This window comes from Eutrema salsugineum, unplaced genomic scaffold (genome assembly GCF_000478725.1).
Source record: "Eutrema salsugineum unplaced genomic scaffold, Eutsalg1_0 scaffold_9, whole genome shotgun sequence".
Lineage (NCBI taxonomy): Eukaryota > Viridiplantae > Streptophyta > Magnoliopsida > Brassicales > Brassicaceae > Eutrema > Eutrema salsugineum.
In genome coordinates this window covers 9,051,840-9,069,862 of record NW_006256342.1, presented here as the reverse complement: position 1 = coordinate 9,069,862, position 18,023 = coordinate 9,051,840, and the positions used below count along the sequence as shown (strand labels likewise).

At 37.5% G+C, this 18,023-nt stretch overlaps 1 protein-coding gene across 1 annotated transcript; it reads left to right on the top strand.

The window, feature by feature from the left end:
• Positions 1-14,821: 14,821 nt before the first annotated feature.
• Positions 14,822-17,726, top strand: LOC18008498 (EEF1A lysine methyltransferase 2). The gene is made up of 7 exons (XM_006391351.2): positions 14,822-15,131; positions 15,355-15,480; positions 15,618-15,818; positions 16,490-16,586; positions 16,892-16,995; positions 17,097-17,148; positions 17,283-17,726. The coding sequence occupies exons 1-7, from the start codon at positions 14,893-14,895 to the stop codon at positions 17,529-17,531; spliced, it is 1,068 nt and encodes a 355-aa protein (XP_006391413.1). The 5' UTR covers positions 14,822-14,892; the 3' UTR covers positions 17,532-17,726.
• Positions 17,727-18,023: the final 297 nt, after the last annotated feature.

Here is an 18,023-nt window from a genome sequence, read left to right as displayed (position 1 = left end):
CTTGTGTCGCGGTTTGATCGGTGGTCGCCGATCACGGAGGGAACCCCTAAATAGCCGCCGGTGAAGGGATTGGTCGCCTGGAATAAGGAGATCGCCGATGAAATTTTTTACAAGCAGCAGAGTCGTCGAGAAAATTGTTTCCTAAGAACAAAATGATCGGGGTTGGGTTTAATTTTTTGGCTAAGGAAAATTAGAAGCTGCATCCAATAATAATTCACCACGTCATCAGGTAGGATCGATCCTTCCTGTCCTTAAATAAGGATCGATCCTCCTTCTTTTTCCTTCATTTTGCATTAAAATAATCATTTTAATTAGAGAAACTAAAAGAGAAACCCTTGATAATCATGCTCTTACATTTTTGCTAGAATAATCTTACCAGCGTGGAAAAGACAGTGTAACCCCTTACAAATTAAAATCAGTTTTTTTTTTTTTAATTTCATAAATTAATTAATTTCTTAAAAAATAATAAAAATATTTTTTTTTTATTATCTTTGGGATTTCGTTTTCAACATAATTTCTATTTCATTTCTGAGAAAAAAAACCGAGAGGTGGCTGAGAAACCGACGATGACGATGATTTTCTAGATTTTGCGAGTTTCCAGCGTCTGCATCGTTTCCGGTCACCTTTTATGCTTCTTATCGGCCTATTCTGCATCTCCGATAAGTTTTTTTTTCATTTATCGTTTCGTTTTTCTTCGTCATTTCGTTTCATTCACTTTTTCATTTTTCGCGTTCTTCACCGTTGTCGGCTTGTCGGCTACAGCAAGCACCAGAGAAGACGAAAGACAAAAAAGCTGATTTCAAACCTCTCGTCTTCTCTCGACGACGAACACGTCAGTTTTCCGTATATAATAGATTTATTGAATCATATATAAATAATTGTTCCATGTATGGTAGACTTGTTTAATCATGTATGATAGAGTTATTATACTGAATTTTTTTTTGTGTTTCCGGCGAATCTGTGATTCTGGCGATTTCGTGTTTGAGGCCTTGAAGTCGTTTCATCTTCTTCAGAGAACCGATGTGAGGACCCGGCAAGCATATTAGGGAACTTCCGGTGTTTTTTGGGTGAAAGACACCAGTCACCTATGGCGGCAGGGGCTGAAAAGGAACTTTCGGCGTCGATTGTGCGAAAGATAGAGTTACAGTTGCAACGGCGGCTGAAAGTGAGCTTTCAAAAATAAAGCTAACCCTAATTTGTGTGTGTTGCAGGAATCAGACATCCGTGTATAGTAGACTTGTTAGACCGTGTATTGTAAAGTTATTGTTTGGTGTATGTATGATAGAGTTGTTGAATCATGTATGATAGAGTTGTTGAATCATGTATGATAAAGTTATTGTTCTCTATATGTATGGTAGAGTTGTTGAATCATGTATGATATAGTTACTGTTCTTTGTATGTTATAGTTGATTTATGTATGGTAGACTTGTTTAATCATATATGGTATTGTATAGTTATTGAATCATGTATGATTTACTTGTTTAACCATCACCTTATACGATTGAAGTTTCGACATCTTATTTTTGGACTCCGCTTTGTCTATAATCTAGACGCATAAATGGACGGACCGTTTTGTTTTCCAATTGTCGCAAAAAACCACCAAATTGTCGAGTACTTACTAAAAACCCATAAGTGTATCTTGCGGTAGCTTTTGCAAGTATGCCTTCAACAACATATAACTGAATCGAACCTCATAATAACATTGATCCAAGTCAAAATTTTCATACAAATAGTACTAGATGAGTTATATGGTGATGATTAAACAAGTAAATGCAAGATACAAAAAGTACTCCAAAAGAGGTAAAGAGAGAAAATCATAAGAACTACTAAATGCACTGGTTGGAACAGAAAAATTCGATAATAACTACTTGATAAAAACGTCATTTCATATCATTAAATTTACCATTCAGTGAAGTAAATATATCTATCAACTTTCAATATGTCTACCAATTTCGAATAGGTCTACCAATTTTCAAATAACTCTACCAACATCGAAGCGCCCAAATGAGTTATATGTCTACTATATTATCAAATAAATCTATTTTTTCAAAAATAAGTCTACCACACTAAATATATCTATTACATAATCTCATATGTCTATCACATATCTATACTCTCTAACGGAACTTTTAAGTCTACCATACAGAAAACAAGTCTACTATTTCAAAACAAATCTATTATCGATATTTACATCTACCATGCGTACAACAAAACTATCACGAAGAAATTTTTTATATTGTAGTAGATTTATATTTATTAGAAATAAGTCTATTTTCTTGTCTAACAAGTCTACTATGAAAGTTAATAAGTCTACCGATTTTGGTCAACCACATCTCACAAAGTCAACTCAACAACATTATGTCTACCAACTTGAAAATAAATCTATTTTAAAAACCAACAAGTCTACCAACACATTCAAATATCTACCAACAATTTTAAATCTACCTCCGATGAAAATAAATCTATCATTATAAGTCTATCAACATCTAAACAAATTTATTTTTGGAATATTAAGTCTACCAAAAATTATTATGTCTACCGACATTTAAATCTACCAAAACTTATATATCTACCATTAAGCTTGGTAGATTTATTTCTGGTGCCCGGTTTTAACGGCTGACGTGGAAATAATTTAATAATGACATTTTTGTAAATACGTTTTTTCTCATCAAAACTTCCCAAGGGTAAAATCGGGTTTTTTTAAATGGAAGGTTATTCTACTAATTTCGAGAATGTAAGATTGTTCTACTAATTTCAGCTCTTTTTAAGGTCACAATAGCAATCCTCCTTAAAAAATAAAAAAATAAATTCGATGACATCGTAGTTGAAATGAACTTCATAACTCCAAAAACAATGAACCTTAATGTGTTTGATAAATTGATGAAAGTAAGAATATTGCTCTCATAAAATTAGTATTCGAAGGTCCATTCTCTTATATATTCTCTTATATAGAGATAAGTTAGTATTAAGTTTCCTAATTTAAGATAAACATAAATATAAATATAAATATTCTATTTAGGGATAAAAGTAAATTTCTTAAACTAAGATCTTTCATAATAATTTTCATAATCTTGGTACGGTAGATCTTACCGATCTCTCAAGTGAAGGAATATTATCCCACATCAGAAGTTGAGATGGGACTAAACTAATATTTAAAAAATATGAACCAATCTACTCATTACTAATTGGTTTTGAGTTGAAAACATATTAAAAATAATTATATTGAAACTAATGTGATTATACAACACAAAGAAACAAAACCTTTTCTTTTTAAATGAAAGAAACAAACAAAATTTTTTGCCAAAAAATCTGTTTCACAAAAGTTCTCATTTAAACAATTAAAGTGGAAAGCAACTACATAATAATAACGGAATACAAATAGAAGAATAATATCGCCAAAAATCTTCTAAATTTTTTAGAAAAAGCCTATTTGAACTCGATCTTCACAAGAAAATCACAGGGCCAATCCCACAATGCTAACACGATCAGGAGGTATAGGTGAAAGTTAGCATTACTGGGAGCATGACAATCAGCCAAAGGAGGTGCACACACCTGACGTGGAATATCAAAAGAGAGAACTAGCTAGGGATAGCAACGGTAGAGGCAGTGGCCAGGAATTGTGAGGAAGACAATAGATGCAACTATGTGTGAATATTTCCATTGTTTTCTTCGTTTATCATTGATCTTATTGATGTAGCTTGATTAGCTGCCTAGTTTCATGATTTTAGAATTTATCAACTCATAAAAAGTGTTGTTAAAATTAGAAGAAAAAAAATATAGATGATCTGTAACCAACTAGAATCTACGAAGGCGATTTGAAAACATATATCAAACCTAAACGTTAATGTGTATAGAATTCTAAGTTGAAATGAAAGTTTAGAATACTAAGTTGTTAAACATAGTAGTTAAGGGCTGATTATAAGTTTGTGTTTTGTGATCATCTTCTTCTTTAGACCTTGATTGGTATAGACGTATAACTGATATTAAAATATTATGCTTAAGCAGCATAAGTAGTGTGATGTTGAAGCTGTATATATTTTAATAAAAAATATTTAATAAAAAATATTTAATATATTTATTTATATGTAGTATATTATATTTATAATATTAATTTTTAATTTTTAATATATTTATCTATATTTATTAAATTATTATTTAATTATAATAGTATTTTTAAAATAAAAAATAATATATAATAGTGTTAACATATAGAATTTATATCTTAATATAAATATAATTTTTAATATTATTATAATAAAATATATTAATTATATAAAATTATTTAAAATTATTAAAATATTTAAAAATATAATATTTTGAAAAAAGCTCCACCATGTGAGAGCATAGAGAAAAAGTATAATGCTTTGGAATCAGACGTCTTGTATCCAGACCTTGTTTACCAATGCCTCGCAACGGCAAAGTTGCAATACGCGAATCTGAATAAACCGAAATTTGAGGAAGCGACTTTTTCCTTCTTTGCTAGAAGAAGGAAATACAGTCTCTTCATGAAGGATTTCTGCAAGGCATATGGTTTCCACGAGGAGGACAAAGAGTTAGATTTTTCAAAGAAGTTCAGCATTGCTTATAGGTTCTGGCAGACAATCGCTTCGGGTCAATACAGGTCAAATTCAGCAAGCCAATCCATCATCTGCCACCCAGCTGTTCGCATATGCTCAAAGATATACAATTAGATGCTGTTCAACCGAGATGCAGAGAACAAGGTACCGATGTATGTTCTGATGTTGCTATACTATGTACTCCTAATGGATATGGATTGAAGACTATATTTACGGGTTGTGTGGGGATTTGGTCGGAGATTCATATGGTGCAAAGGTTCCGGTCGAGCATCAGATCAACTTAGGGATTCAATTTGCCATAACCATCTGCGTGGGCGAAAGACAAATCCCGGACTACCCAAAATGCGAAGGTCGAGCATATCAGGAGCCTCCTCACCGCGCTCTTTCCGCACTGTCAGGCCCCTCTCCATTGCACCACACGAGACGATAGACAAAGAAAGATGGATACAGATCACCTGATGAATGTTGGGTTTCTCAAAGACGCTAACACATACTGCTCAAAGGCGGTTATGGGACAATGCAGCATGTGCTCTCCCCAACCCATACATCACTCAGCTGAACTTGGAGGATGACTTCAAGTTTTTGCAGGGCATGCCGCTTCTATCAGACGTCCCACACCGATGCTCTTGCACACGCTCGCGCCAGCTCTTCACGGGGACCACAGCCTCACCTGGAGGACAAAAAGATGCTATTCTCTAACTCAGTTGACACTGGCGAGTTTGACCTTACATACATCTCCGACGACCTTGACGAGGCTGAGTACAAGCGTTGGATGGTAGCATCGACGAAGAAGAACAACAACCTCATGCAAAAGGTCATGCAGATGCTATCCAGGGGATCTGCAACAGCACAGCGACAGCAGCAAGATCTCCGGAGAGGCACGCCGGATGCAGACGTCGCACCGGTCGATCTGGGAGTGATGCAACCATGATAATGGTCTATCAACAAATGATCCAATTCAAATAAAGTCCAGAATCTCAAGAAGTTTCTAGAAAAAAATCAGATCATGGATATATCAAGAAGTTGTCTAGATACAAAGAATTAATCTCCATTAAATCTGATGGCTAAATTGGTGGAAGAAGACTATAAGTTTAATTTAGCTGGTTTTTCTCCTCTTTTTATTGTGCATAATTTTCTCTTGTAATTAATTTCTTTGACCTTGAAGGTCTTGTAAATGAGCCTATAAAAGCTCATCACTTGTCATTATAAAAATATATACAGATTTTTGGAAAAATAGAAACAAAGAGTTTTCTCTCTAAAGCTTAGGCTTTGTTTTTGTTTATTTAAGTAAGGTGGGATTCCTTTACTTAGTAAACATCAAATCTATGTCTCTTGTGTGAGATTCCTTGAGACTAGGTTTGTGAACTCATCACAAGGGCTTTCACACCCTTGAGTGGCGTTCTTCGATCCACCATCATCGTTCTATCAATCCGCTGTTTGAAGATCTGTTTATCCGAAGTCATATAAGCCATTGATAGCTCTGTGCTTGTATCAGGGAGTGAGAGCCCGGATGACACCACCGCTCACTGATCTCTAGTAAACCTCTCTAACTTATTTGAACACCAGGGACGGTGTAAGATAAGTCCGCCCGGGGAGGGCGGGGGGTCTTTGTCTGCATCGTTATCTTTTGCCTTATTCTTGTTTTTCTTGAGTCAGTCAGTCATTTTTCATTTGTCTTTTTATTTTTATTGAGTCAGTTTGTCATATGAGTCAAGTCAAAACTTGTGGCAACCAGGACCAGAATATGTGATGAGTTTAGACCATTTGTAAATTTTGATTATTTTTTTTCTAGTGACCATTGCTGCAGAATCAATCTAGATCCGACTAATAGAAAATCCAAGGACTGACCAGCGGATTAGAGGCGTCCATGTTTCTGACAAAATCCATTAACCTGAGCTAATTTTTGAGCTCTTCCTTTTATCTCATCGATGTGACTAGTGTTCACAGGGATTGACTCCTCATTCATATCTGGCAAACAAGGACCTGTGTGATGAAAAGATTGGTACTCCTCTCCCTTATTCTAAGCATTAGCTAAAGCTGAAAAGATGAGATGATTTTTCTTTCAAGGTAAAGGGGTAGGAAAATTTCCCGGAACCTCACTATTTTACTATAAAAAGAAATTATCACACAAAGATTGGAAGTGAGTGGTAGGAAATTTTCGTAACCCCATTACTCACCTACGACCTTGACAAAAAAAAGAGAAAAGAGTTTAAAAATGAATAAGTATAGGAGAGGGGAAGAGTACCTTTGTGTATTATGGTCAGTTTGTCGTGGTATAGTATGGGAATGAGTTTAGAAGGTCCTTATCATTGGTTTCATCAGTGACACCCAGCGATGATGGGATACAGATAATGTCGTGAAATTATGGATCTAATCTGGGAAGCTGCGATGTCTGCAGAGAAGTACATGGAAGTTCGATTTGGATTGATGTTGCAACAAGTGGCCTGCATGCTGTGGTCAAATTTACGGTCTTATGAGTTTTTGCGAGTATCCCACCATTGCCTAATCATTTTTTTCTGGAACTATATTTTAGTTTGTTTGAGGACAAACAAAGGTCTAAGTTCAGGGGAGTTGATAAGCAGCTGTTTTGACTCATTCTGACCCGTGTTTACTGATCTTTTTAGAAGTCTTTGGTGTCTTTTTCAGATCTTTTCAGGAATCTAGAAGGCTTTAAGAGAGGATTGGAGCAGCTGGAGCTTTTGATGCAAAAAGGAGTTGAAGCTGAGCAAAAGAGGCCAATTCACACGCAGAAGTACCACTTATGGTTTCGGAGCACCTGCTCCCGACTAACCCCTTTTTGTGGAACCTGCTCTAACCTCCAAAGAAAAATAAAGAAACAGATTTTACCTAGTTCTGGGACGCCAAGGAAGAGAAATAAACGACGAGAGCCGCCTATTTTGATCATCACACTTTATTTTTCACATTCTTTGACCTTTTTGGAGTTTGCTTGTAAAATTTGGGAGAAGAATCTCTGCTACACTTGAGAAAAATTCTGAACCCTCTTGATACATCTGAGTTTTATTCATGAATTCCTTTTCATCTTGTGCTTTTGTTCTTTTCGCCATGTCTGAGTAGATCCTTTAGCTAGATTAAGGTTTTCAAAGAATTTTCATGATTTAGTAAATTGAATGCAAATATGGCTTAATATAGATTGTCTTCACCATTGTTAGTCTTAATGCTTAGGTTGAATTGATTACTCAATCTGTGATTTTAGGTTAATCTGTTCATTAAAAGTGTAATAGGTTGCTAGAAAATACATTGGTGAGCGATTCGTAGCCAACGATAGTTGATGTTAAGGCGGATTGTGAACAAAATAAACCTGCTCGTTAAAGCTTGTCTGAAATTTCTAGGTTCAAACGACAGTTTAGAATTTAAGTTGTTAGACAAAGTTGTCGATTCCACGACAGTGGGTCGATATGCATTTATGTTTGAGTTCGAGACTTGCGTTTAACTGTGTCATGAATAGTCATTCGATTACTATCTCTGAAATTCCTGTGAATTGTCTTAGTCGAATTGTCTTAGTATAGTGTTTATTTTAATTGAATTTTAATCGTCGTTACTTTCTTTTACGTGTCTTTATACTGTCAATCGAATCATATTCTGTTTTAGCTTTGTTTCAGTCGTCGTAGAGTCATAGTGTAACACTGGTCCTCTAGATTTCCAATCTTTTATATTACAATCTCAAGTTGTTCTATTGCAGTAGAAACTAGAAGATAATATCCAATGAATCAGCTTCATTGCCTTGTTTATTGTGGGTAAAATTTGTTTTTTTTTCAGAATAAGATAAAATTTGATTTTAACCATATTTACTATTTACATATAGATATCTTGACATATAGAATTAAAATTCAGTTTATATAGTAGTTTTATGTACTCTATAAATAAAAAATTATTAAAAAAAAATTTGTACGTAATGGGGGTACTCATCTAATACTTTTCTAAAAGCTCTACCAATCAAAGCTTTAGAAAGAAGCTATGTTTTGACGACTTCAACACAACTCCATCAATCTCTATTTTCTACTTTACTTTAAGGCCTTCCCAGAAAAATGGGCCTCATAAGCAACTTAACCCAAACAAACTAGCTTCAGTGTGCATAAGATAAGTAGATTGCACTTTGATAGTCGCACATTACCTCTCCTTTCATATCAATAGCTTCATTTGTTGTAACGGATGCAAGAAGAAAACAGTAAATGTAAAGATTGCACACAGAATTAACGTGGTTCACCAACGATGTGTTGGCTACATCCACGTGCAAAGGAGACTGATTTTATTACGGAGACAGAAAATTCAGAATACATCAGAGATTAGGTTAACATGCTTATTTATAGCATAAACCCTAATTAAACCTAACCGCAATTGGGCTCATTCACTTAGGCCCATGTCAGAACCTTCATGCAGAAAATGGCCCAAATGCACGCACACTTCTACATTGCTCGCGCAGGCTGTAGTCTTCAACATCAGCTTACACTTACATGTAGATCTCAACATCAGCTTCAGCATGCAGCATGTAGACATACACACACAACCTCAAGACGCAGTATGTAAACTTAAACATGCTGCAAGTAACCTGCATGCTTGATCACGCATGCTCATGATTGATCGTGCAGCCTGCACGCATCAACGCCAGGAAGTTTCTACGCTCCAGGATTCAAAGCATATCAACAAATCTCCACCTTGACTTGAATCCTCTAGGAGCTTCTACGCATTAGGATTCAAGACATATCAACAAATCTCCACCTTGACTTGAATCCTACAGACAGATGTATCAGATGCACCATCATAGTGCCAGAAGTACCAAACCTCTCCCTTGCCTTAGAACGCCAAACATGCACACTTAATGTGCTGGATGTGCCAGATGTTTCAACAATCAGAAAACCAGATTTCCTTTCGGACCAGATATCCATAACTGGACTCAGATGCTCCTACGGAGCTAGACGCCCTTCACCGGGCTCATATGCTCCTGCGGAGCTAGACGCCCACTCGGGCCAGATTAACAGCTTGTGATGTTCAACAAGTCCAAACAATGTTTGAACTTGCTTTGAGGAACTGCCTTCGTGAACATATCCACAGGATTATCAGCAGTTCCTACCTTTTTCACATTGATCCTCTTCTCACCTCTAAGAAAATGATACCTTACGTCAATGTGCTTTGTTCTTTCATGGTGAACTTGATCTTTAGCTAGACAAATCGCACTCAGACTGTCACAGTATACGATAGCCTGATCATGCTGCAGACCCAGATCACTAACCAACCCTTTTAACCAGATACCTTCTTTAGCTGCTTCTGTCAACGCCATGTATTCTGCTTCAGTAGTAGACAAAGTCACTGTAGGCTGTAGTGTCGCTTTCCAACTAATAACAGAGTCACCTAGAGTGAACATGTAGCCTGTCATTGATCTCCTGCTATCTACATCTCCAGCGTAATCAGAATCAGAATACCTTGTCACCTGACACGGACTCTCACCCCCGTATATGATACCAACATCAGATATACCTCTAAGGTATCGAAAAATTTGCTTAACAGCCAGCCAGTGTTCCTTTCCTGGATGCCTCATGAATCTGCTAACAATACTGACTGCATGTGCTAAATCTGGTCGTGTGCAAACCATAGCATACATCAGGCTTCCTACAGCGCTAGTATAAGGAACTCGAGATATATATTCGACTTCTTCTTCAGACTGAATTGAAAACATAGTGAGATGAACGTTTGCTGCGGTTGGAGTGTCAATAGGTTTAGCTGAAGACATTCAAAACCTTGCTAAAACCTTTTCGATGTAGGTTTTCTGCAACAAGAAAAGCTTCTTCTGTCTTCTGTCTCTGAAGATTTCAATTCTTATAATCTTCTTCGCTGCACCCAGATCTTTCATCTCAAATTCGGAGCTAAGCAGATCCTTCAGCTTCTGAACGTCACACATCTTACTTGCAGCTATCAGCATGTCATCCACTTAAAGCAACATATAAATATATGATCCATCTTTCAGCTTGCAGTAGTAGACACAACAATCATAAAGGCTCCTGATGTATCCCAACTTGTTCATGTAGCTGTCAAACCTCTTATACCACTGTCTGGGAGACTGCTTAAGACCATACAACGATTTTCTTAACTTGTAAACATATTCTTCCTTCCCTGGAACTTCAAAACCCTCTGGTTGAGTCATGTATATATCTTCTTCCAACTCTCCATGAAGAAAAGCAGTCTTCACATCAAGTTGCTCAAGCTCCAGATCCTGACGTGCCACTATTGCAAGCAGCGTTCTGATTGAAGTGTGTCTGACTACTGGTGAAAAAATCTCATTGTAGTCAACTCCTTCTCTTTGAGTGAAACCTCTCGCAACAACCCGAGCTTTGTACTTGACTCCTTCTGCAGGTGATATCCCTTCCTTTATTTTGAAAATCCACTTGCAAGTAACAATCTTTCTCCCTGGTGGTCGTGCGACCACATCCCATGTCTAATTCTTATCATGAGACTGCATCTCGTCTCCCATTGCAGAAACCCATTTTTCAGCATCAATACATGATATGGCTTCTCTGTACATAGAAGGCTCATAAGTATCCACCTCTTCAGCGACCTGTAATGCATATCCGACCATATCTTCAAAACCATATCTCACTGGCGGTCCAACTCCTATCCTCTTTGGTCTGTCTTTCGCAATACTGCGTGCTGTAGTTCCAGATGGTTCAGTTTCTGATAGAGTTGGTTCTGGTTGAACGTCTTCTACTTGTTTCCCTTGACCCTCTTCGTGTTGCTGCAGATCGCTCTCTTCACGTTCAATCTCCTACTCCACCTGCTTGTCAACACTACCACTCTGCGGAAATTGTAGGCTCTGCTGAGAATCTGAGCATAGAACTTTCATCAAATACTATATTCCTGCTTGTAATGACTCTCCTTTCTGATGGAGAACAGATTCTGTATCTTTTGACTCCATCTCCATAGCCCACAAATATTCCCTTCTTTTCTCTTGGCTCAAGCTTGCCTTCACTAACGTGGTAATAGACCGTGCAACCAAAAACTTTCAGGTAAGTGTAGTCAGCAGGTTTACCTGTCCACATCTCAATTGGTGTTTTGCATTCAATACCTTTGTGTGGTCCATGATTTATCAAGTAGCATGCAGTACTTACAGCCTCGGCCCAAATTTTCCTTTCTAAGCCAGCATTTGAGAGCATGCACCTCGCCCTTTCCAGCAATGTCTGGTTCATCCGTTCAGGTACATCATTCTGCTGAGGTGTATCTCTAACTGTGTGATGACGCGCAACACCTTCATCCATGCAAAATTGATTGAACTCTGACGAACAGAACTCCAAGCCATTATCTGTTCGCAACCTTTTAACCTAATTCCCTGTTTGATTTTTCACTAAGGCTTTCCACTGCTTGAAATTCTTGAAAGCTTCACTTTTGTGCTTCAGCATGAACACCCAAGTTTTTCTTGAGTAGTCATCAATCATGGATACAAAATATCTGCGACCTCCCAAAGACTCCACGCGAGAAAGACCCCAACAGTCTGAGTGAATATAATCCAGCGTGCCTTTTGTTCTATGAATAGCCTTAGGAAACTTGCTGCGGTGAAGCTTTCCATAAACACAATGTTCACAAAACTCCAGACTCTTGACTTCATGGCCATCAAGAAGATTTTCCTTTGACAGAATTTGCATTCCTCTTTCACTCATGTGACCAAGCCTCATGTGCCATAGCTTTGTCATACCTTCCATGTGAATCTCCAGAGATGCAACATTAGCTGAGCCTGTAACCGTGGAACTTTGCAAGATGTACAAGGTACCATGTATGACACCCTTCAGGATCGTGTCATAACCCTTGCAGACATTCAACACGCCATCTCCACCAGAATATTTGAAACCCTTGCTGTCTAATAGACTCAGAGATATCAAATTTTTTGTCATAGAAGGAGCATGTCTCACATTGGTCAGCGTACAGAATCTACCGTCATGTGTCCTAATGTTGATTGATCTAATCCCAACAACTTTGCATGCAGAACTGTTAGCCATCTTGATACTGCCATTATGTACATGCTCGTATGTGGAAAACCACTCTCTCCTTGGACACATATGATAGGATGCTCCAGTGTCTAGGATCCACACATCAGATGGAAGTGTGTGTTCTTTCGCAGCCAGTGCAATGTCTCCTTCTGACTCAGTGTCACCGTCAGCTACAGCAGCCGAAGTGGATTGCTTCTTCTTCTTAGGACAATCAGTTTTCCAATGCCCCTTTTCCTTACAGTAATTGCAGATATCATCTGGTTTAGGACCTTTCAAGAATGTTCTCCTTACATTCTTCTGCCTGCTATTTCCACCACTAACAAGCAGACCGGAAGCTTGATTATCTGCAACTGTACCAGATGCCTGATGTCGCAGCTCTCTACTATGAAGGGATGATCGGACCTCTTCCAGAGATACAGTATCTTTACCGACTATAAATGATTGCACAAAGTTCTCGTATGATAGCGGTAGTGATACCAACAAAAGCAGCACAGCATCCTCATCCTCCACCTTAACATCGATACTACGTAGTTCTAGTTGTAACATGTTTAGCTGATCTAAATGATCTCTGAGTTGCGTACCTTCCTGCATTCTTAGCCCGAAAAGACGTTGTTTCAGAAGCAGCTTGTTCGTTAGAGACTTTGTCATATACAACATCTCTAACTTAGCCCATAATCCAGCCGCAGTCGTTTCACTTGCAACCTTGACGATGCTATCATCTGCAAGACACAACAAGTTTGATGCGTGTGCTTTCTCTTCCAGACTTACCATCTCAGCAGCATCACCCTTGTTATTTTTAACTAGCGGCGCCCATAAACCTTGTCGCTTCAGCAACGCTTACATCTTGATTTGCCAGAGGCTGAAACTGTTTCTCCCTGTGAACTTGTCGATCTTCACGTTTATTTCAGACATCTTCTCACCAGACACGGAAAACTCCCACAACCTGGAGCTCTGATACCAGTTTGTTGTAACGGATGCAAGAAGAAAACAGTAAACGTAAAGATTGCACACAGAATTAACGTGGTTCACCAACGATGTGTTGGCTACGCCCACAGGCAAAAGAGACTAATTTTATTACGGAGACAGAAAGTTCAGAATACATCAGAGATTAGGTTAACATGCTTATTTATAGCATAAACCCTAATTAAACCTAACCGCAATTGGGCTCATTCACTTAGGCCCATGTCAGAACCTTCATGCAGAAAACGGCCCAAATGCACGCACACTTCTACATTGCTCGCGCAGGCTGTAGTCTTCAACATCAGCTTACACTTACATGTAGATCTCAACATCAGCTTCAGCATGCAGCATGCAGACATACATACACAACCTCAAGACGCAGTATGTAAACTTAAACATGTTGCAAGTAACCTGCATGCTTGATCACGCATGCTGCATGATTGATCGTGCAGCCTGCACGCATCAACGCCAGAAAGCTTTTACGCTCCAGGATTCAAAGCATATCAACATCATTTACCACTTATGAGGTAGACAGAGCTACGAGCTAGAGATTTGGTTACCATTTCATAACATACCCCTCAAGTTAAAATATGATAATATTTTTTTATTGATCTCTTCATTTTCAAATATGTAGCATACCCTCGATAGCAACAAACTCTAATATTTAAACCATGGTTCCTTTGTAAATGTAAGATTCAAATTTATAGTAACCGTATAAGTAGCATAGAATTCATTTAATTTTTGTCAGTGATCTCTATCAATTTAGTGTTTCATCAAATAAATATAAAGATCACATGTAAGACAAATACGAAAAAGAAAAGTTATGAATATAATGTTATCGGATAAAATTTAGCAAAATAAAATACATGTAATTTGGTTTTTTATATCGTCCATAAATTGATCAGTTTCATATATTGCTTATTGTCTATATAAAATATTTTAAAAATTAATAAATAAAAATATTTAAAAATAGCTCAAATTTGAATAAATATTATTATAAAAAAGAATTCAAACAGTAATTTTGTCTTATAAAATATTACGCGCGCAAACATGTTTTTAAAAAATTTAAAATATGCATATAAAAGTTCCTAGAAATGATATTTTCCCAAGTTTAGAACACAATACAAATCTATAACATTAATAGAGTTTCCGTTAAAATCAATAATCAAAAACAAAAATAACTGATTTTAGTCAAATTTTCATATGCAAATGTATGAATATTGATGGTTTTAAGCAATAAACAAAGTGAAGAAAATATATATATACACCCACCAAAGTAGGGGTTTCAACTTCATCGTCTCTTTTATCGGACTCCGTCAAAAAAGCAACCGTACTTTTTCCCCCTTTTCCTGGCGTTGAATCTCATGGCGGGAATCAGATTGCAACCGGAAGAACCGGAGACAACTCCTCAGCAACAAGCCAGAGCAGCAGCAGCGGCGGCGACGACGACGGATAGTTTGGCTTCCGACGACGATCGATCTATCGCGGCGGATTCGTGGTCGATCAAGAGCGAGTATGGAAGCACTCTCGACGACGATCAGCGCCACGCCGACGCCGCCGAGGCTCTCTCCTCCGTCAACTTCCGCGTCTCTTCAGATTATAGGTTTCTGAATTTCTCACCGATTCTTCTTTGTTCTATGAAATCGCAGAAAGTTACGGATTAGAGGGAAGAAATTTGAGGGGTTTTGTGAAGGATAAATGTAGATTTTAGGGAAATTATAAGGAATTGTGAGCTATGTCGAATTACTTTTGCCAGATCTTAGGGTTTACTTCCACTAGTTAACACGAATCTATTGAGTATTGATGATTGAAATGTTGTGCAACAGTTCTGACAAGGAAGAGCCAGATGCTGATGGAGGACAGTCAATGCTTGGTCTTCAAAGCTATTGGGACGCAGCTTATTCCGATGAGCTCACAAATTTCAGGGAGCATGGTCATGCTGGAGAAGTTTGGTAAACCATTCATTCATTTTTTGATCTCACCATAGATCTCTCTCTGATCATGGAACTTGAGAGTAAAGATCCTTCATTTTCTTGGTCGCTAGCTAGTGGAAGTTAATTGACTTTAACTGCTTTCATTTCCTCCTCAGGTTTGGAGATGATGTCATGGAGATTGTTACTTCTTGGACAAAAGACTTGTGCATTGAGATTTCTCAACGAGAGATGTCTGTTTCTGACAACGATGTCAAGACGGAGGTGAATGATCATGCTGGCAAGTATTTGTCTAGCTGGAATGTGCTTGACCTTGGTACCGGAAATGGCTTACTCCTTCATCAACTTGCTAAGGAGGGGTGAGCGTCTAAACATTTCCTTATGCTCTGGCCTTTAAATGCTTAACTATGTGCCGTTACTATGTCATTGGGCATTTTACATAAGCTGATTCCCACTAGCAAGTCTGAGAACTGGCTATCATTAATATCTTCTATTGGCTCTCTTATTTCACGCTAGCACACAATTCATGTTGGCATGTGGTTATTTTATAATATAGTAGCATAGTAAATGAACTTTAAAGTTCTACAAGGATGCTTAGATGGTGGCCGTATATCACTGGCCTTTCGGGGATATAAGTATTTACGGCCACAGTAAACTTATACGATTTTAGGTTCTGAAGCTGTTTCGCATTCACATTGAAAGTAACCAGTGTTTTTCAAAATATAGAGAGGTGCCATAGAAGATAGTATACGAATGAAGTATATTGAGAATAGTAAATGGCCTTGTCTCCTTATGAAACAGAAATGTTACTAATATCTGTATACCTCAGACGTTTTACCCTCGAGCTTGTTTAGTTAATGTAATGGAAGCCCTAAGTATCGTGAATGTGATATTGGATTTTAGCTTTAGCATTGATGATTTTTACTTGAACATAACGTTTATACACCGGCGCATGTCCCCTCAGAGTCTTATATTTAGATAACTCTTTTCTTTTCATTATTAATCTCATCGTTGCACTTTTCTGGCTCAGGTTCTCTGATTTAACCGGGACTGATTATAGTGAAGGAGCTGTAGAACTAGCTCAGCATCTCTCCCAACGTGATGGGTATCCAAATATCTGTTTCATGGTATGACTTTATTTAGCTTAAATACCGAAAAGATTTGCACAACCCATGACAAGCATTCTTCTTCCATAAAATTTCAAATGCTATTATGAGAACAGAGTCTTTTCCTGTGTATATATTTCCTTTCATGAAAAATGGTAACTGACCTTGATCAAGCAATGGGGGTATGTTAGTTACGTACATTAAAATCTAGTAGTACAGAACTCAAAATCTTCTCCATGAACCAACTACTTGTGCTTACTTACTCCAATGAGCATCAAAGTTTTAAGAGTGTTTTACGTTGTGTAACTAACGGTTTGCTCTTGTAGGTTGATGATATCCTGGATACAAAACTGGAACGGCAGTTCAAGCTGGTAATGGACAAAGGAACTTTAGATGCTATTGGTTTGCATCCTGATGGCCCTGTCAAAAGGTACCTCCTTAGATTAATGATATCCTTTATAAGAAATTACATCATTTGCTTTTACCGACCACTCACATATTTTCGTCTATACTCTCATTTGTCTGTTTCAGAGTCATGTACTGGGATTCAGTGTCCAAGCTGGTTGCTCCTGGTGGAATATTGGTAAAAAAGCTTCTCGATTCTTGAAAAAATATACGTTAAATTTCCTGGTCCGCTTGCGATAGAACAGTTCCTCTAATAAGCAAACCTACCTCTATGCTAAACTCAGTTTGTGTTTTCTGCTTTCTCTTGAATAGGTTATCACATCGTGTAACAACACAAAAGACGAACTCTTGGAAGAAGTGGAGAATTTCAACATCAGAAAATCCAACTTATCTAGAGATGGAGATGATGCGACCAATGTGCTTAACTCTGGCTCTGAAGCTGCAAACAGAATCGATCATCCTCCGTTTGAGTATCTCAGCCATGTTAGGACATACCCGACCTTCATGTTTGGTGGTTCTGTAGGATCGCGTGTGGCAACTGTTGCTTTTCTAAGGAAATGAGAGCAGTTTGGGGTTTTTTTTCCTTTTGGGAGGGGTGGGGAGATATTTGCATAACATAATGCCTAAACTTTTTTTTTAATTCTCATCTCTTTTTTTTTTTTCTGGTATCAAGACTGTCCATGTGCTTTTGGTAGCTCTTAAATAACCTCTAAATTTATTGTCAGAAACTTTTGGTCTCTCAAAAACTGATGGTTTGGTCATTTATCAGTGTTGTCTATTTTCTTAGATTTAAGAATGTGAGGTAGATTGGATAAACTGATCTGACTCAAAACTGAACTCAAACACTGAACCAAATCTTATGGTTTGTTCTATATTTTGAAAATCTAAATCGAAAAAGAATGTAATGAAGTTGCTCTAAATCGAAGACGAACTCAAGCAAAAATCGAATTAAGTTGTTTACATATTAGTTTAGATTAGTGGTTGGAGTAGACGGTTTGCAAACATCCATGATGTTCAAATGAACCATATCGAACGTTTTGTTCAACCTCTCAT